Here is a 20,148-nt window from a genome sequence, read left to right on the forward strand (position 1 = left end):
AAATGACATGTCTCTTCTACTACTTTTAATACAAGAAAAGTTCCATATCCCACAGTACCTGGGGCTGGAGACCTTGGTCAGCAGGGTTGGCACCGTTTTCTTCACCTCTATCAGTGGCAGCCCTGTCCTCCTCCTCTGCCTTCTCCTCCTCAGAGTGCTCTTCTGCATGGCTAGCTGTATCTCTGTCGTGCTCAGCAGCTCCTGTATCCATACTCTCCTCACCTTCTCCAGGGCCTTCCTCAGGTTCTTGTGGACTGTCACCTTCATTCCCATCGGCCTCGGGCTCTTCAGTTTCATGGTTTGTTTCTTCCATATCTTCTGCTTTTTCTTTGATATCCAAAGGATTCTCTTCTGACAGAAACAACAATTTTTAAAACTCATGATTTCTAAACGTGGGAGGTAGTTAGATAAAAGAGAACACTGCCCACATTTCAGATGTGTTGGGTTCAGTTCCCAGCACCCACATGATGACTCACAACTGTCTATAACTGTAGCCTCATGGGATGCAATGCCATCTTCTGGTGTGCAGACATGCATGTGGACAAAAATACTAGTATACACAAAATACACATATAAAAATGTTTTCGTCTTATTTTTTAAGCCAAGCATTGGCAAGCTATAGCCCACAGGACAAATAGTTCCCTATATTTCTGTCTGTGACGTTTTCTGGGAACACAGCCAAATACATTCTATTTATGTGTTTGCGTTATTGTTCAAGGCCTAGGGATGTGTTTATCCCATTTATTGTTCATTGCCTACAACAGTTGCTACTCTGTAACAGAGCTAAGTATCTGCAAGAGAGAACTATGGACAACAAAGCTTAAAGTATTATTTGAGGAGGGACTGGAGAAATGGCTCCCAGAGAATGGAGGTAAGTTTCCAGCACCTACGAGTAGTTCACCACCTTTTTAACTGCAGTTCCAGATGTCCAATGTCTTCTGGCACCAGGCACCCACGTGGTACAGGGATGTAAGCAGGCAAATACACATGGGTGTGGAGCTTAACTTAGCTTCTCATGCTAGCAGAGCAAGCATTTCCCTGAGGTCCCAAATTTTACTTATAAGTGTTTCCCTATATTTTAGATACTTCAGAAAGCTATTAGCCAGTAACTGTCTAACACAACTGTCTTTTGGTTCATATACACAGGTCTAAAAGATTCTAAATAAAATGGGTATTTTAAGAAGGATAACATACTATACCCTTAGTAGTTTTAATCATAATTTTATGTGTGCTTGGTTGTTGGCACTTGGGATTAAAGCCTGATTCCAAGCTGGGTGGCGGCGGTGCACGCCTTCAATTCCAGCATTTAGGAGACAGAGGCAGGCGAACCTCAGTGATTTTTGAGACCAGCCTGGTATACAACACAAGTTCCAGTACACCCAGGACTGTTACAGAGAAAGCCGTCCTGAAAAACCAAAATAAAGTCAAATTCCAAATTAAGATTTTTATATAAATGGTCTTAATCATTCTTTGTAACATTTTTTGTCTCAACATATCTAAAAATTATAAAACTTAGCTTTCCTAGGTACGTAACTCAGTTAAATCAGGGAAACTACTTAGCGTCCTTCTGTGAGGGATCAGCACGAATGAGTTCCCACCTGTTACCCTTAGCGGAATCCCTACGCCTGAATTGGTTAGCAGAAGCTCCAGGTTACTGCCACAGTATGTGAGACTTTCCTAGGCTTATTCTTATTCGCTCTCATTCTCCATTATCACGACTTCCTATTTTAAGATGGAGACATCGAAGCCAGTAGCTGAAACCCTCATTCCTCTAGAAGAGCTGCACAAAAGGCCTGGTAGACTCAACCTGCACAGTGTACACACTGACCCACGAGATGGCGCAGTGGTGGCTCTGAAGAAAGAGGAGTAGCGAGAAAACACCATCGGTCAATGCAATTCAAACGGTAGGAGGGGAAGGGGCAACCGAAGAGAAAGAGGTGTGCTGGTCTATGTATGATAGGTTTACTCAAATTGGAATGGAGCTAGCAAAACAGCATTTCTGACCCTGTCACGCCACTGGCCAAAAAGGAATCAGTGCTGCCCAGTGCCACAGACTTCTAGCTATGGGCGCCCTGGAAGACATACCTTCTGCTTCCTCACTGTCTGTGTCCTCCCCACCAGTTTTGTCCTCACTGTCAAGTTTCAAGTCATCCGGAAGGTCTAGGGCCTCAGGTTCTGGCAACTTGTCCTGCTTGCCATGGTAGGGGTCCACCTCATTCTCATCATATTCCCTCTTTGAGACAGCAGAAAGAGAACAGGGAGAGCAAAAATTCTTTACAAAACCAAAGACCACGATTTCTTTCTTAATTACTAGCACACTTTAGTCATTTAATAGTATTTTTCAGTCTTTCATGTTAGAACTTCAAATTTCATCTTCTATATAGACTCTGTTATATTAAAACCCAAAACTTAACATTAGCAAAAACCAACAGTAAAGATACATTCACAAGGCCGAGCGGTGCTGGTACACACCTTTAATCCCAGGACTTGGGAGGCAGAGGCAGGTGGATTTCTGTGAGTTCGAGGCCAGCCTCGTCTGCAACACCCAAGGCTACATTGAGACACCCTGTCTCGAAAACAAACAAACAAGATACATTTACAAAATGCTGCAACCTTCCTCCCCAACTATGCAGCCCAAGATGGATGGGAACTCAAAGTCCTCCTGCCTCAGCCTCAGGAACACTAAGATTACAAGAGTGCATGCTACCATGCTTGCCTCTGATGCATACTCTTCCATGAAGCATGCAAAAAGGAAGCAATGAATAGGAAGGAAAAAAAATGTTGTAAGACATGCAAAGAACTGCAGTCTTGAGTCAGGAGACTGAAACACTTCTAAATGTTCACTACCTCATCAATCTGCTCATTAATTTTCTCTTGGCCTTCTTCAATGTCTTCAGGTTCTGATTCTTCTTTCTCATCTTGATGTTTTTTATGTTTGTTCAAATTCCCAGCATCCAAGTTATCATCTTTAGCAACAAGCTCAGAATCTTCCTAAATGAAAAAAGAAAACTGTCATACATCCAAGAAACTGCTTCTAGACGGACTGGCCCTAAGATACAGATGACTTCTGCTGTTAGGCCCAACCCAGACATGACTGGACACTATTCACGATGGGCAGATAGCCCTCACAGCAGCAAGAATACGGTGGAGTGGGTCTGATCGACACACCATACTCTTATCCACCCACCCTGCCACTCCCAGCTAGGAGCTGGGGTGCAGCTGCACTGGGAGAACTGGCTTCCTTCCTCCACAAGAACACATGGGAGGACTAGGACAGGCTGCTATTAGCTCTCAGTGTGAACAAGAGAAGGAAAGAGATGGAAGAAAAAGAAGAGAAACAAAAGGAAAAGCAGTAGACAGCAGGGTATGGAAGGACCAGCTCCTCAGTTGCAGTCTGAACTCTGGGAGGGGGACTCTTAATTACCTCATCCATTCCTGGTCCTGTTTCTTCAGCTTTACCGTCATCATCTTCATCTTCGTCCTCATCATCTCCCCAAAGTCTCTCATCTAGTTTGTCAGCTTCCTCTCCATTGAGATTGCCCATCTGCTTATCCAGGTCTCCATCCTCACTATCAGATTTCTCATCATCCTCTTCTGAAAGGGAACATGCTAAACTTAGTTAGTCAGGTCCCTCAACCAATCCAGGTCTGTGTGTAAAAGGCAAAGATACTTCCTGGCCAAAGTGTCATTAGGATTTACCTCCTGTTTCTATAGAACACGATGGGAAGATACCAAGTATTTCTCCTGTTTCTATAGAACACGATGGGAAGATACCAAGTATTTCTCCTGTTTCTATAGAACACGATGGGAAGATACCAAGTATTTCTAACAAGTTTTGCAAATCATTTCATGTGTGAATAAAGAGTAGGAGAAGCTGCTAGGATGCCTGGTTTTGATGCTGGAGAGGACACTTTTTGTATTTATGAATAGACACTGCATTCCATGATCTTTTCTTTGAATACTTTACTGTTTGTTCAAATATTTAACTATGCATCAGATGACAAATTCCTTGCCCTCATCTTTATTCATCTGGCTTCTTTTGCTGATAGGTATATTCTTATGCTTCAATAGCAATCATTTACACATTTCTTCTACTATAAATTCGCATTCATTTCTGTAAAAACCTTTGCTTAGAATAAGACACTGTATTTCAAGTTAGAAGTCTCTGCTTTTGACAATAATCAGATCTAAGTACTAGATTATGGCACAAGCATGGCAGATGATGGTATGCTATAAAAATTATATTGTCATGTTTATAATGCTACGAGGAATACTAATAAGATGTTAAAAAACAAAAGCCAACTGCAGAACCAAGTATGGTCTACGTGTGTGCCTATATGCCACAAACAGGAAAAATACACTAGTATTAAATGGCTCATTGGTAGGCTTAACAGTGTTTATTTTGTTCTTACAGTTTAGTAACAAACATCTACCATACTTTGACTTTATTACTGTGTGTGTGTGTGAGCACTCATGAGTGTGAGTGTGTGGCGGTCAGGAAGACCACAGCTGTCAGCTTTTGTTTTCTACTTTCTGGGACAGGGTCTATTTTTCTGCTGAGTAAGGTTAGTTTGCTGCCAGCTTGTAGGGTTCTTTCCTTGTGAATGCTTCCCATCTGCCACTACGAGTGTTGGGATTACAGATATCCATGCTGGGTTTTGGGTCTGAACCCAGGGTCCAAAGGGCTTCCAAGGCAAGTGCTTTTACTCCCTGAGCCACTTCCCTTAGCTCTCTAATATTTTTATGATACTTAAGGAAAAAGTCACTAAAAATTTATCCAACAAAAAAACTCCTTAAATTCAGAGCCATGCTGTTACAGTTCATCTTGTTGTTTTTGGATTTCTCTGCAGACCACTGAGCCACTTCATCCAACAAAATCAAAGTCATGACTCACTCAAAGGAGAACCTTCAAACCTGTAGATCTCTGCCTTACAGGAGATGGTCACAGCAGGCACACACAGGTGCTCATGTGATCTGCAGTTACATGAGCCTTCAGCTCACTGCAGAATACAGCAGCCTCCTTATTGAGATTCTACAAGAAGCAGAATGAAACGATGGATCTCAGACCTTCTTCAAGCTCGCCATCATGTGTCTTCCCATCAAAGTCTTCTGACATCTCGATGGCATTATCCTCGCCCTTAGTATCAGGCTTGGAGTTAGGGTCCTCCTTGTCTTTCTCTTGTCCCTTCTGAAATGTATCTTCTACCTTCAGGAAAAAGCGTAGGAGCACTGGTCAATGCTGTGCTTCCTGTGTGCGTCAGTTCTAGACTACAAATGCCCAAGTGAAGAGTGTGAAACACTCTGCAGCAGGACAGAGAACACAGTACAGGGACTGGATGAAGAGAGCCACATGCAGTGATTTATGAAGGCTTGCTCTATATTTCTAGAGTAAAGCTTTATTTTATTGCTTTTCTGATCAGAGGAAACAGAATTTTATTTGGGCTTTTACCACAAATAAACAAAGCAAAACAACAAACCAAAACCAGTATTCCAGAGACATTTTAAAGAGTATGAACTCTTCCCAGGAGTGATGCTCTCAGTCTTCAATCACAGCTCTCTCCAGGGCAGAGTTATGGGTGGATCTTTACTGAGATTGAGGCTAGCCCAGTCTGTCTAGCAAGAGCTCCAGTCCAGAGCCGGGCGGTGGTGGCGCACGCCTTTAATCCCAGCACTCGGGAGGCAGAGGCAAGGCGGATCTCTGTGAGTTCAAGACCAGCCTGATCTACAAGAGCTAGTTCCAGGACAGCCTCCAAAACCACAGAGAAACCCTGTCTCGAAAAACCAAAAAAAAAAAAAAAAAAAAAAAAAAAAAAAAAAAGAGCTCCAGTCCAGTCAAGGCTACATAGAGAGACTTTGTCACAGAAAGAAAAGGAAAAAAAACAATCCAGCTAGGTGTGGTAGCATGCCCAGAAACTGGGAGGATTAGCCTGGCCTAACATCCAGACTAAGTACTCCCCCACAACCAGTCTTATCATCCACATCCTTTTTCTTTGCTTCTGTCACTTTGATCTCTAAAATAACAGTGTACTTGGAGATAAAAAGATGGCTCAGCAGGTAAAGAGAACTGGATGCTTTTCCAGAGGACCTGGGTTTGATTCCTAGCTCCAATATGGCAGTTCACAATTGCCCTGTAACTTGACCCAAGGGCATCTTTTGGCCCTTGGGGGCACATACATACACGAGGCAAAACCTCCAAATACACAAAGAAAAATATCTTAAAAAACATGTTGAACTTAAAAAATATTAGGTTGAAACTTAATATTTGCAATGAATTGTACTTTTCTATTAGTTTCTCATCATTTAAATCTTAAATTATTTCCATTCAGAGAAGTATCTGCCTTATGACTGTATTATATTAGAGAAATACAGAAAAACTGAAGTAAGAAAAATAATTTGGACTGATTTAACAAAAAAAAAAAAAAAAAAAAAAAAAAAGCTGCCAGGCAGTGATAGCATATGCTCTTAATCCCATCACCTGGGAGGCAGAGGTTGGTGATTTGCACTCCAGGCCAGTCAAGGCTACAAAGCAAGACCCTGCCTCAAAATAGTTGTAATTTTATCTTTGATATAAATTTATGATTTGATTTAGATTAGAATAGTGGCAAAGAGAAATAACGTCATATTCTTTTAAGTTACAGATGATGACTTAAAATGGCCAATAGTAGGGTACACATACATGAGACAGATACACTACAGAGCACCACAACAATGTCCACGCATTCAAAAAGTATTCCTGATCCCAATTTAAAAACACAAAACCCCCACAAAGTTCCCTTGTCTTATGATTATTATTTTTAAGATAGGATCTCATAGTCCAGCTTGGCCTGAAACTTACTATATGGTAAGGATGAACCTCTTAGCCCTCCTCACACATGCTAGGGTTAAGGGAATATATTGCCACACCTGGTTTTCAATGTAAAAGACAAAATATACTATTGGCCAACACTGTTTGATTTAATAATCACTTGTAATAACCATATTTTTTAGTCTTAAAATTCCTACTACTAGGACTGGTGAGTTTGCTCTCTGGGATCTACACGGTAGACATGAACTTCACAACTTATTCCGTGATCTTTTCACGTGTATGCCTTACCCTACCCCTCTACAAAATAAATAAAAAGTAATTTAAAAATTAAATAAAACCAATTGCCTTTAACGCCCCAAATACTCTGTAGAAATCATGTGCAACTCCACATTTAAAAACAATTTTCAAGGTTGTTCCTTCCAAAAGTAATAATTATAACCAGTGGCTGAGTTGCCAAGGTTCTGTGACTTTCAGGTTTATATTTCAAGATCCACCCACGTTCCAGTATCACTAGGACTACACACAGCAGTCTGGGGCTGTTGGTTTAGTAACAAGTTTACTAGACACTGTAGAGGAGTCATCTTAAGCTAGCAGTGTGAACCTACCTGTTCCTCATTTTCTATCTTGTCACTCACATCCTTCATGCCCTCACCATCTCCGATCCCACCTCCCTCGTAGTCATGGAATTGCATTGCTCCCTCTCCTGCTGAATCTTCCATCAATTCTTTGGGTAAGCAAAAGCCCTGAAGGGGAAAAAATTGAGCAAATGCTGTTACAATCCTGCTGGAAATGCAGGAGAGACCTTTGACCGTCTTTCCTTCTGGAACTGGCAGGGATCATGCCGTTTCACAGCTTGACATCGTTGATTTTAGCTTTGGAGAGGACTCTAGCACACAGTAATGTGAAGTCGCCAAGACAAAAACATGAACAAAATATATCAGGATAGTTAGGTGGTGACTTAGGAGCAAACGACTGACCCGGAGCAGATAGGAGAGGGCAGAACACATCTACTGAGGAGAAGAGACAGGCTCAGTTATGAGTAAGCAACAAAACTGATTCATGTGCAAAGAAGCTTGTCAAGAAGTACTAAAACTAATGGCTGTCGATCAGAAACTGTACGTAACAAAACACGCTATTGGTTACCCCAAAGACAAAAATGCACTAAAAACAACAAAGCTGCCAATGATCAGAGATCCAAGATGAACAATACCGACTTTGCTATAATGAAGCAGTTTTCTGTGGTCTCAAATGTTTTAATTGATTTAATTTCACCCTGTTTCTAATCTACATTAATGTTCAGTACCACGCAGAGAAGCTGTGTGAATTGGACACTTAAGCACATAATCTAACTTCTTTTTTTATTGAGCTCTACATTTTTCTCTGCTCCCCTCCCCCCAAGGTCCCCATGCTCCCAATTTACTCAGGAGATCTCGTCTTTTTCTACTTTCTACTTCCCATGTAGATTAGATCTATGTAAGTCTCTCTTAGTGCCCTCATTGTTGTCTAAGTTCTCTGGGATTGTGGTTTGTAGGCTGGCTTTGCTTTATGTTTAAAAAAATCACCTATGAGTGAGTACATATGATAATTGTCTTTCTATGTCTGGGTTACCTCACTCAAAATAATGTTTTCTAGCTCCATCCATTTGCCTGCAAAATTCAAGATGTCATTTTTTTTTTCTGCTGTGTAGTACTCCATTGTGTAAATGTACCACATTTTCCTTATCCATTCTTTGGTCGAGGGGCATTTAGGTTGTTTCCATCTTCTGGCTATGACAAACAAAGCTGCTATGAACATAGTTGAGCACATGTCCTTGTGGCATGACTGAGCATCCTTGGGATATATACCCAAAAGTGGTATTACTGGGTCTTGAGGAAGGTTGTTTCCTAATTTTCGGAGAAATTGCCACACTGACATCCAAAGGGGTTGTACCAGCTTGCATTCCCACCAGCAATGGATGAGTGTTCCCCTTTCCCCACAACCTCTCCAGCATAAGTTGTCATCAGTGTTTTTGATCTTGGCTATTCTTACAGGTATAAGATGGAATCTCAGAGTTGTTTTGATTTGCATTTCTCTGATGACTAAGGATGTTGAACATTTCCTAAAGTGTCTTTCAGCCATTTTAGATTCCTCTGTTGAGAGTTCTCTGTTTAGGTCTGTACTCCATTTTTTTTTATTGGATTATGTGATCTTTTGGTGTCCAATTTCTTGAGTTCTTCGTATATTTTGGAAATCAGACCTCTGTCTGATGTGGGGTTAGTGAAGATCTTTTCCCATTCTGTAGGCTGTTTTGTCTTGTTGACTGTGTCCTTACCTTCTGGGCGAGTTCTGTGAAGATCTGGGCAAGCACAGAGAGCAGCTTGGCAGTGCTCCGGTGAGTTGCCAGAGACAGGGTCAGGAAGAAGAGGATAAGGTCTGAGAAGCTGCAGAGCATGGGTACCAGGCGCACTAGCAAGCAGCAGGACTGGCTGAAGACCTGAGAAGGACAAATGCCCAATTACATTGCTGAAGAGACATTCCCTCCTGGAGAGATGAGATGTTCTAATTAGACAGTGGCCGTACCACAAGACTTGGGAATGTGCTGAAAGTCATCCATTATAAGTCTCACGTGTTTTAACCTCATCTCCCAGCTCAAAGACTTTTTCCTTATACACATTTATAAACATTCACTGTATGTTTTCAGCCAACCCTTTAGCTAGTTAACAACATCAACACCATCATCATTATTACTACTGTTACTACTATTATTTTTGAGACAGGATCTGACCCTGTAGTCTAGGATGTCTTGGAACTCACCAAGTAGCCCTAGTGATTCTCTTGCTTCAGCTTCCCAAGTGCTGGGATTACAAAACACAGCACACAGCATTATCATTACTGTCTCCTCCTAACATGGGTGCTGGGAACCAAACCCAGGTCCTCTGATAGAGCTGTGCACATTATTAACCACTTACACGCCTCACCTCTTCAGCCCAGCATTTTATTTTTTTAAAAAAGGATTTATCAATAAATTTTACTAACACACCAGAGTTGGCCCTAGATGTAATGACAAAGAATAACAATGACCTATAAAAAACAAGTTGCTCCTTACTGATATAGCTTATACCCAGGAGCACGTGATGGGGATGTGACAGACACAATGGGTGTTCTGGATGGCCAGCAGCTCTGCATCTGTCAGAGCAGAGGGCTAGGTGCTGGGGTCTGCTAAGAACTCTCCCCACGGAATGAGGTGAAGGCCACTTTCCTTACCTACTCTGAGGAGCATGTAGTCTGCCAAAAGCAGCTGGTTACCTTGTGCTTGGTTGTGCTGCCGTCCTCATTGTAGGACTTCAACCTCTCCAACAGCTCAGAGACAGAAGAAATTATTTTCTGGACGTGCAGAGTGCTCACACTGGCCCAGAAGTCGTCTTCTAGGAGTTTCGTTAGATGTCCTGCTTGCAGTCTCTCAAAGACTGCCTCTTCTTTCATTTCTAGCAACACAAACAGCAAAACAAACCTTTTCAAGTCTCTACTCATGAAGTCCATGTCTAGCATCTGTCTTTAGTTAGTCAAAGAAACAAACCATTAACTAAAAGTCAGATCAACTCTAAAGTTAGTTCGCACACCTTCAGACACACCGTCCTCTTCCTGTGGTCTCTTTTCAGCGGTGCTGTCTTCTGTTTTCTGCCCGCCTCTTTCTGCTAAGCTCTGGATGGTGCAGAGGACAGCCCGGATGGCAGTTTCTACTTGCTCTGCGAAGTCTTCAACAAAGCTTTCCCCCAACATATGGTTTTCTAGTAAGGAACACGGTATATAGCAAAGCTGAATCTCAAGCCAAACTCATTGAGAAATGGCTTCAAGTAAACTGCTCTACTATTGGTCGTCAAGCACGAAAAGGGCAGATTCCTTGTCTGTTAAACCTATGAAGCCATCATTTTATTTCAATGACATAAAAAAAAAAATCAAAAAAACAAAAACAAAGCACAACATAATAGTTCTGGTGGTGAGTAGAAACTCTGAGTTTCTCTAGCCTATCGGCCTTAGGCATTTCAGGCTAATTCAGGTAAAGGGAAGCAGTAATGGATGAGTAAGCCTGTGCTCCTCTCAGGTACAAACCTCCATCAGGACAGAAGACATCATCAGGAAAAATCTGGATTAATTTCCCAGCACCACAGCTCTAAGTTCTCACCTCCTTGCCTGTGTGACACGAACAGGCGTGCTTTCCAGGCAGAGAAGTCATCTATGGCCTTACTAACTTCTCCTCTTAGATACTCCAGGCTTTCCACTAGCGCCATCCGTGAGTCTGTCTGCTCAACATCTATCTCTGGAGGGATGAACAAGGACTCTAGGCTTTGCAAATGTGCTGACACTTGGGACAGGCAACTCAGCCCAGACGAACAAACTTCAAAATCTTCCCTGCAATAGAAATAGCACAGTGTTGAGAGGAAGGGTTACAACACCTACTCTCCCTCCTCTAACACATAAGCACGCTGTCTCTCAAAGGTTACAGTCAGATGTCACAAATCACCATGTAAGTTTGCTGAGTAACAGGATCATGCACACGTTTCTTCATGATTTTAGCCAAGACTGAAGTCTCTATACGCAAGAGAGATACACTTACCAAGTATGAAAGAGGGTCTCACAAGACTGCTGTCTGATTTTGTCCACACTAGTTTTCATAGTTTTAATGGTTTTCAGTAGCTCTGCCAATCTTGCAGTTGACTGTTGCCAAAGTCGATCTGGTCGCCGCATCTGGCAAGCAGATGGTAGCTGACTTGTAGGTACTGGGGATGGGTAGCTCAGATCAGAGGGAAGTAAGTTTGCTCCTGATACTGGTCCCTTGGCATCCATTCTCTCCAGGCGAGGGGCAGAAGGCTGCTCCTGCACTGGAGCATCACTGTGGCCGTCAGTCGGGTCTGCACCGGGACAGCACTGGAAGAGCCAGGAGAGCTGCTCCACCAGAATCTGGCTCTGCATGGCCAGGTGCTGCAGTCGTTCTGTCCACTGCTGCACACTGTCCTGGGGTGGGAAGGCCACAGGATAAACGGTGGGTCCAGCCAGCCTGCTGTCAATCTCCTGTACACAGCTGAGCAGGTTCCTGTGCAGGAAAATGTGGGGAAAGAACAATGGAATCTTCGGCCATGCCACCAGACTGTTTGTAAAGAGTGAATCTGTCTGTGTGCTTCTGAGAAAGCGTGCTTTCTCATGTAATTAAGAAGGGCTAGGGATGTAGTTCAGTGGGAGAGGAGCAGTTCACCAGAAGGAAACAGGATTACACAGACGGGCTGGAGGGGTCATCTAAGTATGTGAAAACAGGTAAAAATCTATTGAAATGTCTCCCCAAATTAAACATGTCCTACAGTCTTTCAGGAAAGCCATCAAAACCCATTCCATTATCAGTTGAACCTTATCTGCCAGCCACCTACCAGCCACAGCACTGCAGTGACTTCAACTCTTTCTGCCTTGCAAATGTACTACTCTTTGTTGCTAAATAAGCCCCAATGAAATGAGCAAAAAATAGAAGCTAAACTGAGTACAGTTTAGAAATATTGTCTCTAAGCCAAGAATACACTCAACAGATGCTGACGGTGGTCCTAATGTCCTCATCTTTTAATTATCTGCTTCTATTGAAGAAATCTAGAAGCCTGAGAGAGGCAGACCTAATCTCATCCCAAAGACTGGGAAGCCCTACGACCAAAAACACAACCCTGACCATCAGCTTATCCACAGTGAAGGTCCTCATTCCAGACCCAGCTCACAGAACTCTTCTTACTGTTTTTGCCGGGTCCTGAACTCGCTCCAACAGACTGCTTTTCAACCAGTCCATGCATAGTGCCTGGCATCAAATGAAGCAGTAGTGCTCAAAGAAACTCTACCGACCTCTCTGGGCTCCAATCCACTCCAGAGAGGGGAGGCAAGTCCTCTCAGCACATGAACATACCTGAGGATGATCCACTGCTCAGTCAGTGTGGTCAGGGAGCGACGCTGTCGGATGAGCAGCTTCATCAAGTGCGCTGAGAACCCTTTACACCTCTCAACATTACCCATGCCCATCTCCTGGCAGAAGGAAGAGAAAAAGCACGGTGAAGGCATTGCTGATAACCCCTGTCCTCCTCACACATGCACCAGAGGGTCCACCAGAAATTATTTCTTCCTTAAAAAAAACTACGACTTTACTTGTTTTGCCTGCATGTATGCATGTGTACATGTACATGTCTGGAGGTAAGTCTGATGTCCTGGAACTGGAGTCAGACAGTAATGAAGCACCATGTGAGTGCTGAAAACTGAACCTGGGTCCTTCCTAAGAGCAGCCAGTGCTCTTAACCACTGAGCCATCTTTCCAGTCCCTAAAAGCTATTCTGTGAAACCCAGGTGACCTTACACACACGTAGTGTGTGTGAGCAGCAGTGCATCGTGTCTTCCAGCCGTGGCCTTCAGACTAGCTTCTGATCACTGACATCCATGAGGAGGAATGAAATATAACACCAAAAACTGGGCAGATGCAGTCTGTTCTCAACTCATGAGAGTTAAGTGGTGCTCTTGGCAAATGTGGTGGAACTTACTCTAAGCTGTTCTAGGACCACACTAAATTACACTGATTTAAATTTAACCAGCTTGTTACTATCTGATGAAGATGGTGACACGGACGAATAGAGCAGATGCTTTCCCAGCCCGTGTGAGTCTACCTTGACAGGAGCTGCTAGGGCTGCAGTAAGCCTGGTGTGCCGTGCAAGAGAGCGATAAAAATACTTCTGGCACCCATCCCACAAAGATGAAATTTCTGTGAGGAGCCTAGAAAAGAAATCAAGCAACTTATTGTATTAAACTACAACTGCCCACTGAAGATCCCAAGGACTCAAGACTTGGGATCTATCTATTGGGTATAAGCCAGAGTCAACAATGAAATCAATGTGTCTAGGAGCAGGGCACTTAGCACTGGAAGCATTACTGGCAAACAAGCAGCAGCAATGTCTGTTTTCTCCAGGGAAAGCTTCATAAACTAACTTGATGATGGAAGGCATGTCTTATGCAACTGACGTGAACAGACAAAGAACTAGGGATAGACATGCACAAAATGCTAACAAGGCAGGAACAGCTTAACATGGGGCCACACAGGTGCTAGAGAATAAAATAAGCCGGAAAACATGTGTCTTGTCTAAAGGAGAGGACAACTCACTGAGTCACATGGGGACCAAAACGAGACTGCAAGCACATTTGGAAATTATCTTGAAAAGCTCTAACTCTAGGAAGCTGCTATACAACTTTCCCCTTTACAGTGCTGTTCAACTCAAATTTAAAGTCCCACAAAGACACTGAACATTAAAACACATGCAGATTGCTTAGAGACCTCTAGGTAGGTGACAACAAAGACAGCTCTGTCTCAAGGTGTTCAGTTCTCAAACTGAGTATTTTAGAACTCACACACAAGCAGAACCCATGGCTACTAAGAGATCCCCAATTGTAAATTCAAGTCAAGCGAGCAGACATCAGGGAAGCCAAGGACGCGGGGTGAGGCTGCAGGCCAGCAGCGAAGCACACTTAGCACTGCAGACCAACAGCAGGGGGCAAACACGTGAAGGAGAGGCAGAGGAAAAGGAACACTCAATGCATTAAATACTAGATCCTTTCGTAACCGTCAACTCTCCTGGAAGTTTATTGACTTCCTCAATGAACAACTTAAAAACAAACCAACCTAGAATGGGCCTCCTGAGTGCTGCTGACTATAGATAACGCGCTCTTGAGATCTAACGGGTGAAGATGAAGCAACTCTTGAGGACTTTTTGTACGGGCCCAGGCAAGGCCTTTTCGATACGACAGACCTAGGAAATCAACAGCACTCATTAAAGTAAAGTAACTCATCGAGAAAAGGCTATACCCCCACCCCAAACGCCCCTCTAGTCCAAGTAAAGTTTGTGACATGTTATTCCCAGAAACTTGTAGCCAGGGGTGACAGTCCATGCCTATGACCCAGCCCGTGGGGTAAAGGAGCCGGGAGGAGAGAAGGATCATGAGTATGAGGCCGACTTGGACTATGCGGCAATAAAGAAATGCACCAACTAAAACAGGATAAGTCCCTGTGTTTTAACACGATTCCCAAAATGACTCAGATGCTGAAAAGCACCGTTCTCTACCTGTGACAGGGGAGTAAAAACACTACCGAAAGCAGAAAATATCAGTTCTAGGTACCGCACCACAAAACCTGAAAAGGTGTGGGGACCAGTAGTTCATTGTAGCATTCTCCTATGTGTGCCTGCAACTCTTAGAACAACATTCCACAACTCTGTCTAGTACTTTATGTTTCAGGAATGTCTCCCCAAATCACCCATGTCACCACTACCCCCAGGCTGATTACAGGGGCTGGGGATAAGGCTCAGTGGGTAAGAGTATTTGCTGCTCTTCCTGATGACCTTCGTTCAGTTTCAACTGTCTATAGTTCCAGCTCCAGGGGAACAGACGCTCTTCTGGTCTCCACTAGTACCCGCACAGATCATGTGTGCACACTCACATCCTAAAACCTGAAAATAAACACGAAAGCTGGCAACTGTACTTTTCAGTGTTTCAGGAGCATCCCTTACCGATTTGTGCAAGGTGTTTAAAGAGATCCGACAAAGCGCGATGCTTCCGCATGAGAATGTGCTTGGCTTCTGACTGCTGCTTTTCTTTCTCAGCAGAGGGTTCCACACTTAAGCTCTGCAACTCACTTACAGAAGAAACCACTTCACCTATAGGGAAAACAAAATCCCAAGGCCTTATTAACGCGTGCACGCGTGCTCTGTGTCTAGGAGCTCCTGTGGCATGGGGGCTACGGTAAGGACCATTCCTCTTTCACCTGCACTCCTAACAGTTCCTAGCATTTGGCAGATGTTCAATCGTTTGAACTACACTTGTAAAAATGCACAGAAATGGGAAAATAATGTATCTCTTAAAAATAGACCAAACCAACAAACCAAAGAAAAACCAAAACAAGACAAAACAAAACAAAAAATCCCCACAAAACCTATTTTTGAGTACCAATTGTGTAGCTTATTATGCCATGAATTTTAATCGTCCAGGAGAATTTGATAATTGTATTCCATTCCTTCCTTATAGTTAGTATAAGCTAAATGCTCTTTTAATCTATACAACTTCAGAAGCACTTATCTGTAGTTCATTTCTTTATTTAGTTCTTTTGAGACAGGGTTTCTTTCTCTGTATAATAGCCCTGAACCTCACTTTGTAAACCAGGCTGGGCCTCAAACTCACAGAGATTCATTTCATTCATCTGCCTCTCGAGCGCATGGTCTATGGCATAAGTTCCAGGACAACCAAGGCTGTTACAAAGAGACACCCTGTCTCAGAGAAAAAGACTTTGCACGTGAAGAAAGAAGGATGAAATTAAGATCCTCTACATTATTATCAGGTCTCAGCCTTTGGACTTTGATTTTTAGCATACTTGTTTAAATAGTGTACAAGATGTCAAAAGAGACACAGGTCCCACATTCCCGGCCATCATGGGCAGTGTGTGTGTTGGGGGGGGGTGGGGGGTGGAGAGAGTAAGTCTCACTTTTGCCCTGGCTGTGGGCACTTACCAGTGAACTGGTCAAGGCTTTCCACTAGGTAAGGTAGGGGGCTCTTCTTCATAAACACCAGGCATATTTTCTTCATTCGCTTTGAGAGTTTCGGCAAGCGACACAGAAGCTCTCCCTCCACAGACAAAGGACCAGTGAGCTGATACCGCTCTGTAAGGGAAGTCTTTGAGACAGTACAGGTTAGTTCCCTACCAAGAAACAGAGCAACAGTCACATCCTCCCTTCTTTTAATTTCAAGACAGGATTTCTCTGTGTAGACCTGGCTGTTCTGGAACTTGCTTTGTAGAGCAGGATGGCCTCAAACTCACAGAGATCCGCCAACTTCTGCCTTCCTCCTTGTCCAGCAAACACAAAATCATCATCTCAGGAATAGATATAGCACATATATATGGATGTTTAGAAACCTGAATTATTTTTTTGTATGCGGATGACCTAGCATGTCATAAGGTTTTAACCTAACAAGATACAATGAACAGTAAGACTGTGGTCATCGTGGTACCAAACCAATGTGTTCAGGTACAAATCAAGGCAAATGGGCTGTGTATCCCTATCCTTCTGGTCCCAAGGACAGTTCACCAGGTGTTGAGGTCAATTATCAATTAAAGGGAAAACTTCATCCACTGTGGCACATTTTCATCACTAGCACCCCCAAGCCTGAAATCCATATGTTGTCACCATCAGCAAATCAAAAATTTTGATACGAGCCGGGCGGTGGTGGCGCACGCCTTTAATCCCAGCACTCGGGAGGCAGAGGCAGGCGGTTCTCTGTGAGTTCGAGACCAGCCTGGTCTACAAGAGCTAGTTCCAGGACAGGCTCCAAAACCACAGAGAAACCCTGTCTTGAAAAACCAAAAAACATTAAAAAAAAATTTGATCCAAGTGTGGCAGCAGAGAGTTGATAAATAGTCTGTAGAAATTTGCCAGCATATGGAGATATGAGCACTTGTTACTATACTTATCCAATGATTCTAAAATAGCTCAGAGACCTCACTGGTGATGCTGTGAACCCCAGGATGGGAAGCTCAGTAAGATTCAAAATGAGTACTCTCTGGAGCAATGCTCCTCACACCCAAAGATAGGTGGCAGGAGCAGCCACCTGACAGCATCCACTTCAGAGCTCTGTCGCTTACATTTCCAGAAATTTTGCACACCATCTCAAACACAGTGCTAGCAAGGAAGCACAAGCAAGCATTTACAGCGTGAACTCAGCAGGCCCTGAGCTGAGTCCTCATCTAACTGCTCCGCTCCACTAGCTCATTTTATTATCTGTAGATGTACCCATGTGTCTAGATGCAATCAGGTCACAGAATTTTTGTCAGAGTTGATTCTCTCTTTCTAACATTTATGTGGGTTCCGAGATCAATCACTTTATCCGCTGAGTCAACTCACTGGATCGTTGTTTCTGCCTAATTCTGTAGTATGGCCAAGCAAATAACCAAATGCTATACAGATCCAAAGAAGAACATCCCAAAGGCATTCCTTGTCTGGTTCCCAGGTCATCTCTTAACCAGAAAGATCCTGTTTAACTGCCTTGGGATTAGACATGCAGCATTCACGGACTAGTACCTGGGGTGCTGTTGGCTGTGCTAGCAGGGTCTCCCTCAGTGCCCCGTTCAGACTCCGAATGGGCGATGTCTCAGTTTCCTTTGTTGGCTTTGGCAAACAGTCCGGATGTTCTTCCTTGTTGCTCTCTACCAGACACGACTGACAGGGTTCATTCAGGACAGCTTCAAATTTCTTCATGTATTTAAAGAGGGTTCTGATCTCAAGCAATAACAGATATAGGGTTAAAAACAAACCATTGTAAGGGAATTTGAAAGCAAAGAATTATAATGCATACATATACACATATACAATACCTTTTATCTTTTATAGTTATTCTGATCTCCTTAGGTATTCATAATTATTTTGGATTTTTAGGAGAAAATATATGCCAAATACTGTTACCCCACCTCTTCTACAAGAGGACATGGAAGCCAGCCACAATGGGGTTGCTTTGCTCAAGATAACCAGCTGGTAGGTGGTAGAAGACCAGCCCTCTGGGCACATAGCCTGCTCTGCCTAAGGCTTACATTTTTCCTACATTTCCATGTTGTTCGTGGAAGCATAAGCATAGTACAAGCCAGGCAGAGCAAACATTGCAGTCTTTGCAGCCCGCCCTACAGAATCGTGGCTTGAAAGGTCATTCCCAGTTTTAAAAGATAGATTACCTATGTGTCTTTTCCACAGATTGTTTAATAGACCAGAAGCTGACATCATTCCACTTTGATATCTTCACAAATTCCTGAAAGACAAAGGAAGATCAGGAAAAGGCTTTTATAAAGCTTGCATCTCCATTTCTCCCTATGTTACCTACTTGTCAAAGGTTGGAGGCTATTCCATCCCAAACCAAAAAAGTGTTCGGGAATACATAGAAAACTAAAAGGGGAACCATGTAATTGCCTCAAATCAATGAAAAAATGATGATCGTCGGGTGGTGTTGGCACACGCCTTTAATCCCAGCACTCAGGGAGGCACAGGCAGGGGGATCTCTGTTGTGTTCGAGGCCAGCCTGGTCTACAGAGCTAGTTCCAGAACAGATAGGAGTGTTACACAGAGGAACCCTTTCTTGAAAAACAAAACAAAACAATGACCAATGGTGCCACCAATAACTCATCTGGTAGGCACTCCGGCTTACAGATCACCAAGTCAGTCATGGTCCTCATCTCAGCGTTGGCTCTTCAGTCCTACTCTTCGCTGACTCTCCTTGCCCTAAGGCACTTCATGGCACATGTCCCATGTAACCTGGCACATAGACTTCCCTGTGGTAGCTTTCTAATAAGCGTCTGTGGCCTCTTCCCCTTGTCTCCTGCCTCACTCTTATAACGATGAAAGAACAGAACTAAAGAAAAGGATGGGCTGATTTTGTTCTCTCAAGGGTAATTATGACAGTTACTAATCTTACTTTAAGTTCTTTTTCTATGGGGGAGCGAAGTTCCACAATTTTTGCTTGGACTGGGTCAAGAAATTGCTCGTAAAAATGGTACAAATTCCACAGAACACTGCAAAGTGAATCTGGAAGAAATGAAAAAGGAAACAAACATAGTACATTCACTATATTGCTTCTGGTGCCAGCCTGAGCCTTCTTCATTATCCATGCCATAAAATTATAGCACATTCCAGAGTCAGGGTTGTTATAACGTATCTGAGCTTAGCATTCCTCAAAACTGCAGGTTGCTGCCATATTTTCATTTCAACTTCTAGCAGATTTACTGCCAGAGCAGATCATCTACTGACAACCTCTTTAAACCAATCCTTTAAATTCTTTATCTAAAACTCATAAAATCAAGACGCTATGCCTCAACTGTAATTAATATACAATTTATAGTCAATTTAAAGTAGTGATGACTTAATTCCTGATATGAGCAGTTTTTACACAGGACGTACTATGCAGCAAGCTCTAGGCAAGCCACGACTTCATAGTTAGGCCAAGTCTCAAAATAACCGAACAGTACATGGTAATGAGGAAAAAAAACCTCACCTTTTCCTTCAATTTGAGGCATCAGTAAGACATGACAATGGAACACCAGTAACATCTGGAGTCGGACATGGAACTCTCCCAGCGAAGAGCCTTCAATAAATGCTTGTAATGTGCTGACCAGCAACATCAGGGTCATCTGCTTGTCATCTTTAGAGTCAAAGAACAAAACATACATGTGCCTTTAACCATCCCTCCCGCCCCTAAAATGCAGGCAGTGTACCACGCATCAAAGGAGGAAGGGCCATTAGATAGGTACCACACCAAACTGAACAAAGATTATG

The 20,148-nt window shown here is 43.1% G+C and overlaps 1 protein-coding gene across 2 annotated transcripts in view; it reads right to left on the reverse strand.

The window, feature by feature from the left end:
• Positions 1-20,148, reverse strand: part of Mdn1 (midasin AAA ATPase 1) — a 122,787-nt gene that overhangs the window by 15,774 nt on the left and 86,865 nt on the right. For both annotated transcript variants that reach the window (XM_057790246.1, XM_057790247.1), the window contains 20 exons: positions 19,868-20,014; positions 19,292-19,401; positions 18,558-18,631; positions 17,914-18,106; positions 16,348-16,510; positions 15,355-15,501; positions 14,472-14,598; positions 13,465-13,570; positions 12,720-12,835; positions 11,400-11,876; positions 10,968-11,194; positions 10,405-10,572; positions 10,091-10,269; positions 9,117-9,278; positions 7,407-7,548; positions 5,068-5,202; positions 3,425-3,594; positions 2,848-2,991; positions 2,086-2,233; positions 59-351 (listed from right to left, as the gene is read on the reverse strand). In XM_057790246.1, the coding sequence (XP_057646229.1) occupies positions 59-351; positions 2,086-2,233; positions 2,848-2,991; positions 3,425-3,594; positions 5,068-5,202; positions 7,407-7,548; positions 9,117-9,278; positions 10,091-10,269; positions 10,405-10,572; positions 10,968-11,194; positions 11,400-11,876; positions 12,720-12,835; positions 13,465-13,570; positions 14,472-14,598; positions 15,355-15,501; positions 16,348-16,510; positions 17,914-18,106; positions 18,558-18,631; positions 19,292-19,401; positions 19,868-20,014 (3,428 nt within the window). The remainder of the gene's footprint in view (positions 1-58; positions 352-2,085; positions 2,234-2,847; positions 2,992-3,424; positions 3,595-5,067; positions 5,203-7,406; positions 7,549-9,116; positions 9,279-10,090; positions 10,270-10,404; positions 10,573-10,967; positions 11,195-11,399; positions 11,877-12,719; positions 12,836-13,464; positions 13,571-14,471; positions 14,599-15,354; positions 15,502-16,347; positions 16,511-17,913; positions 18,107-18,557; positions 18,632-19,291; positions 19,402-19,867; positions 20,015-20,148) is intronic.

The sequence above is a fragment of the Chionomys nivalis genome, chromosome 16, assembly GCF_950005125.1.
Source record: "Chionomys nivalis chromosome 16, mChiNiv1.1, whole genome shotgun sequence".
NCBI lineage: Eukaryota > Metazoa > Chordata > Mammalia > Rodentia > Cricetidae > Chionomys > Chionomys nivalis.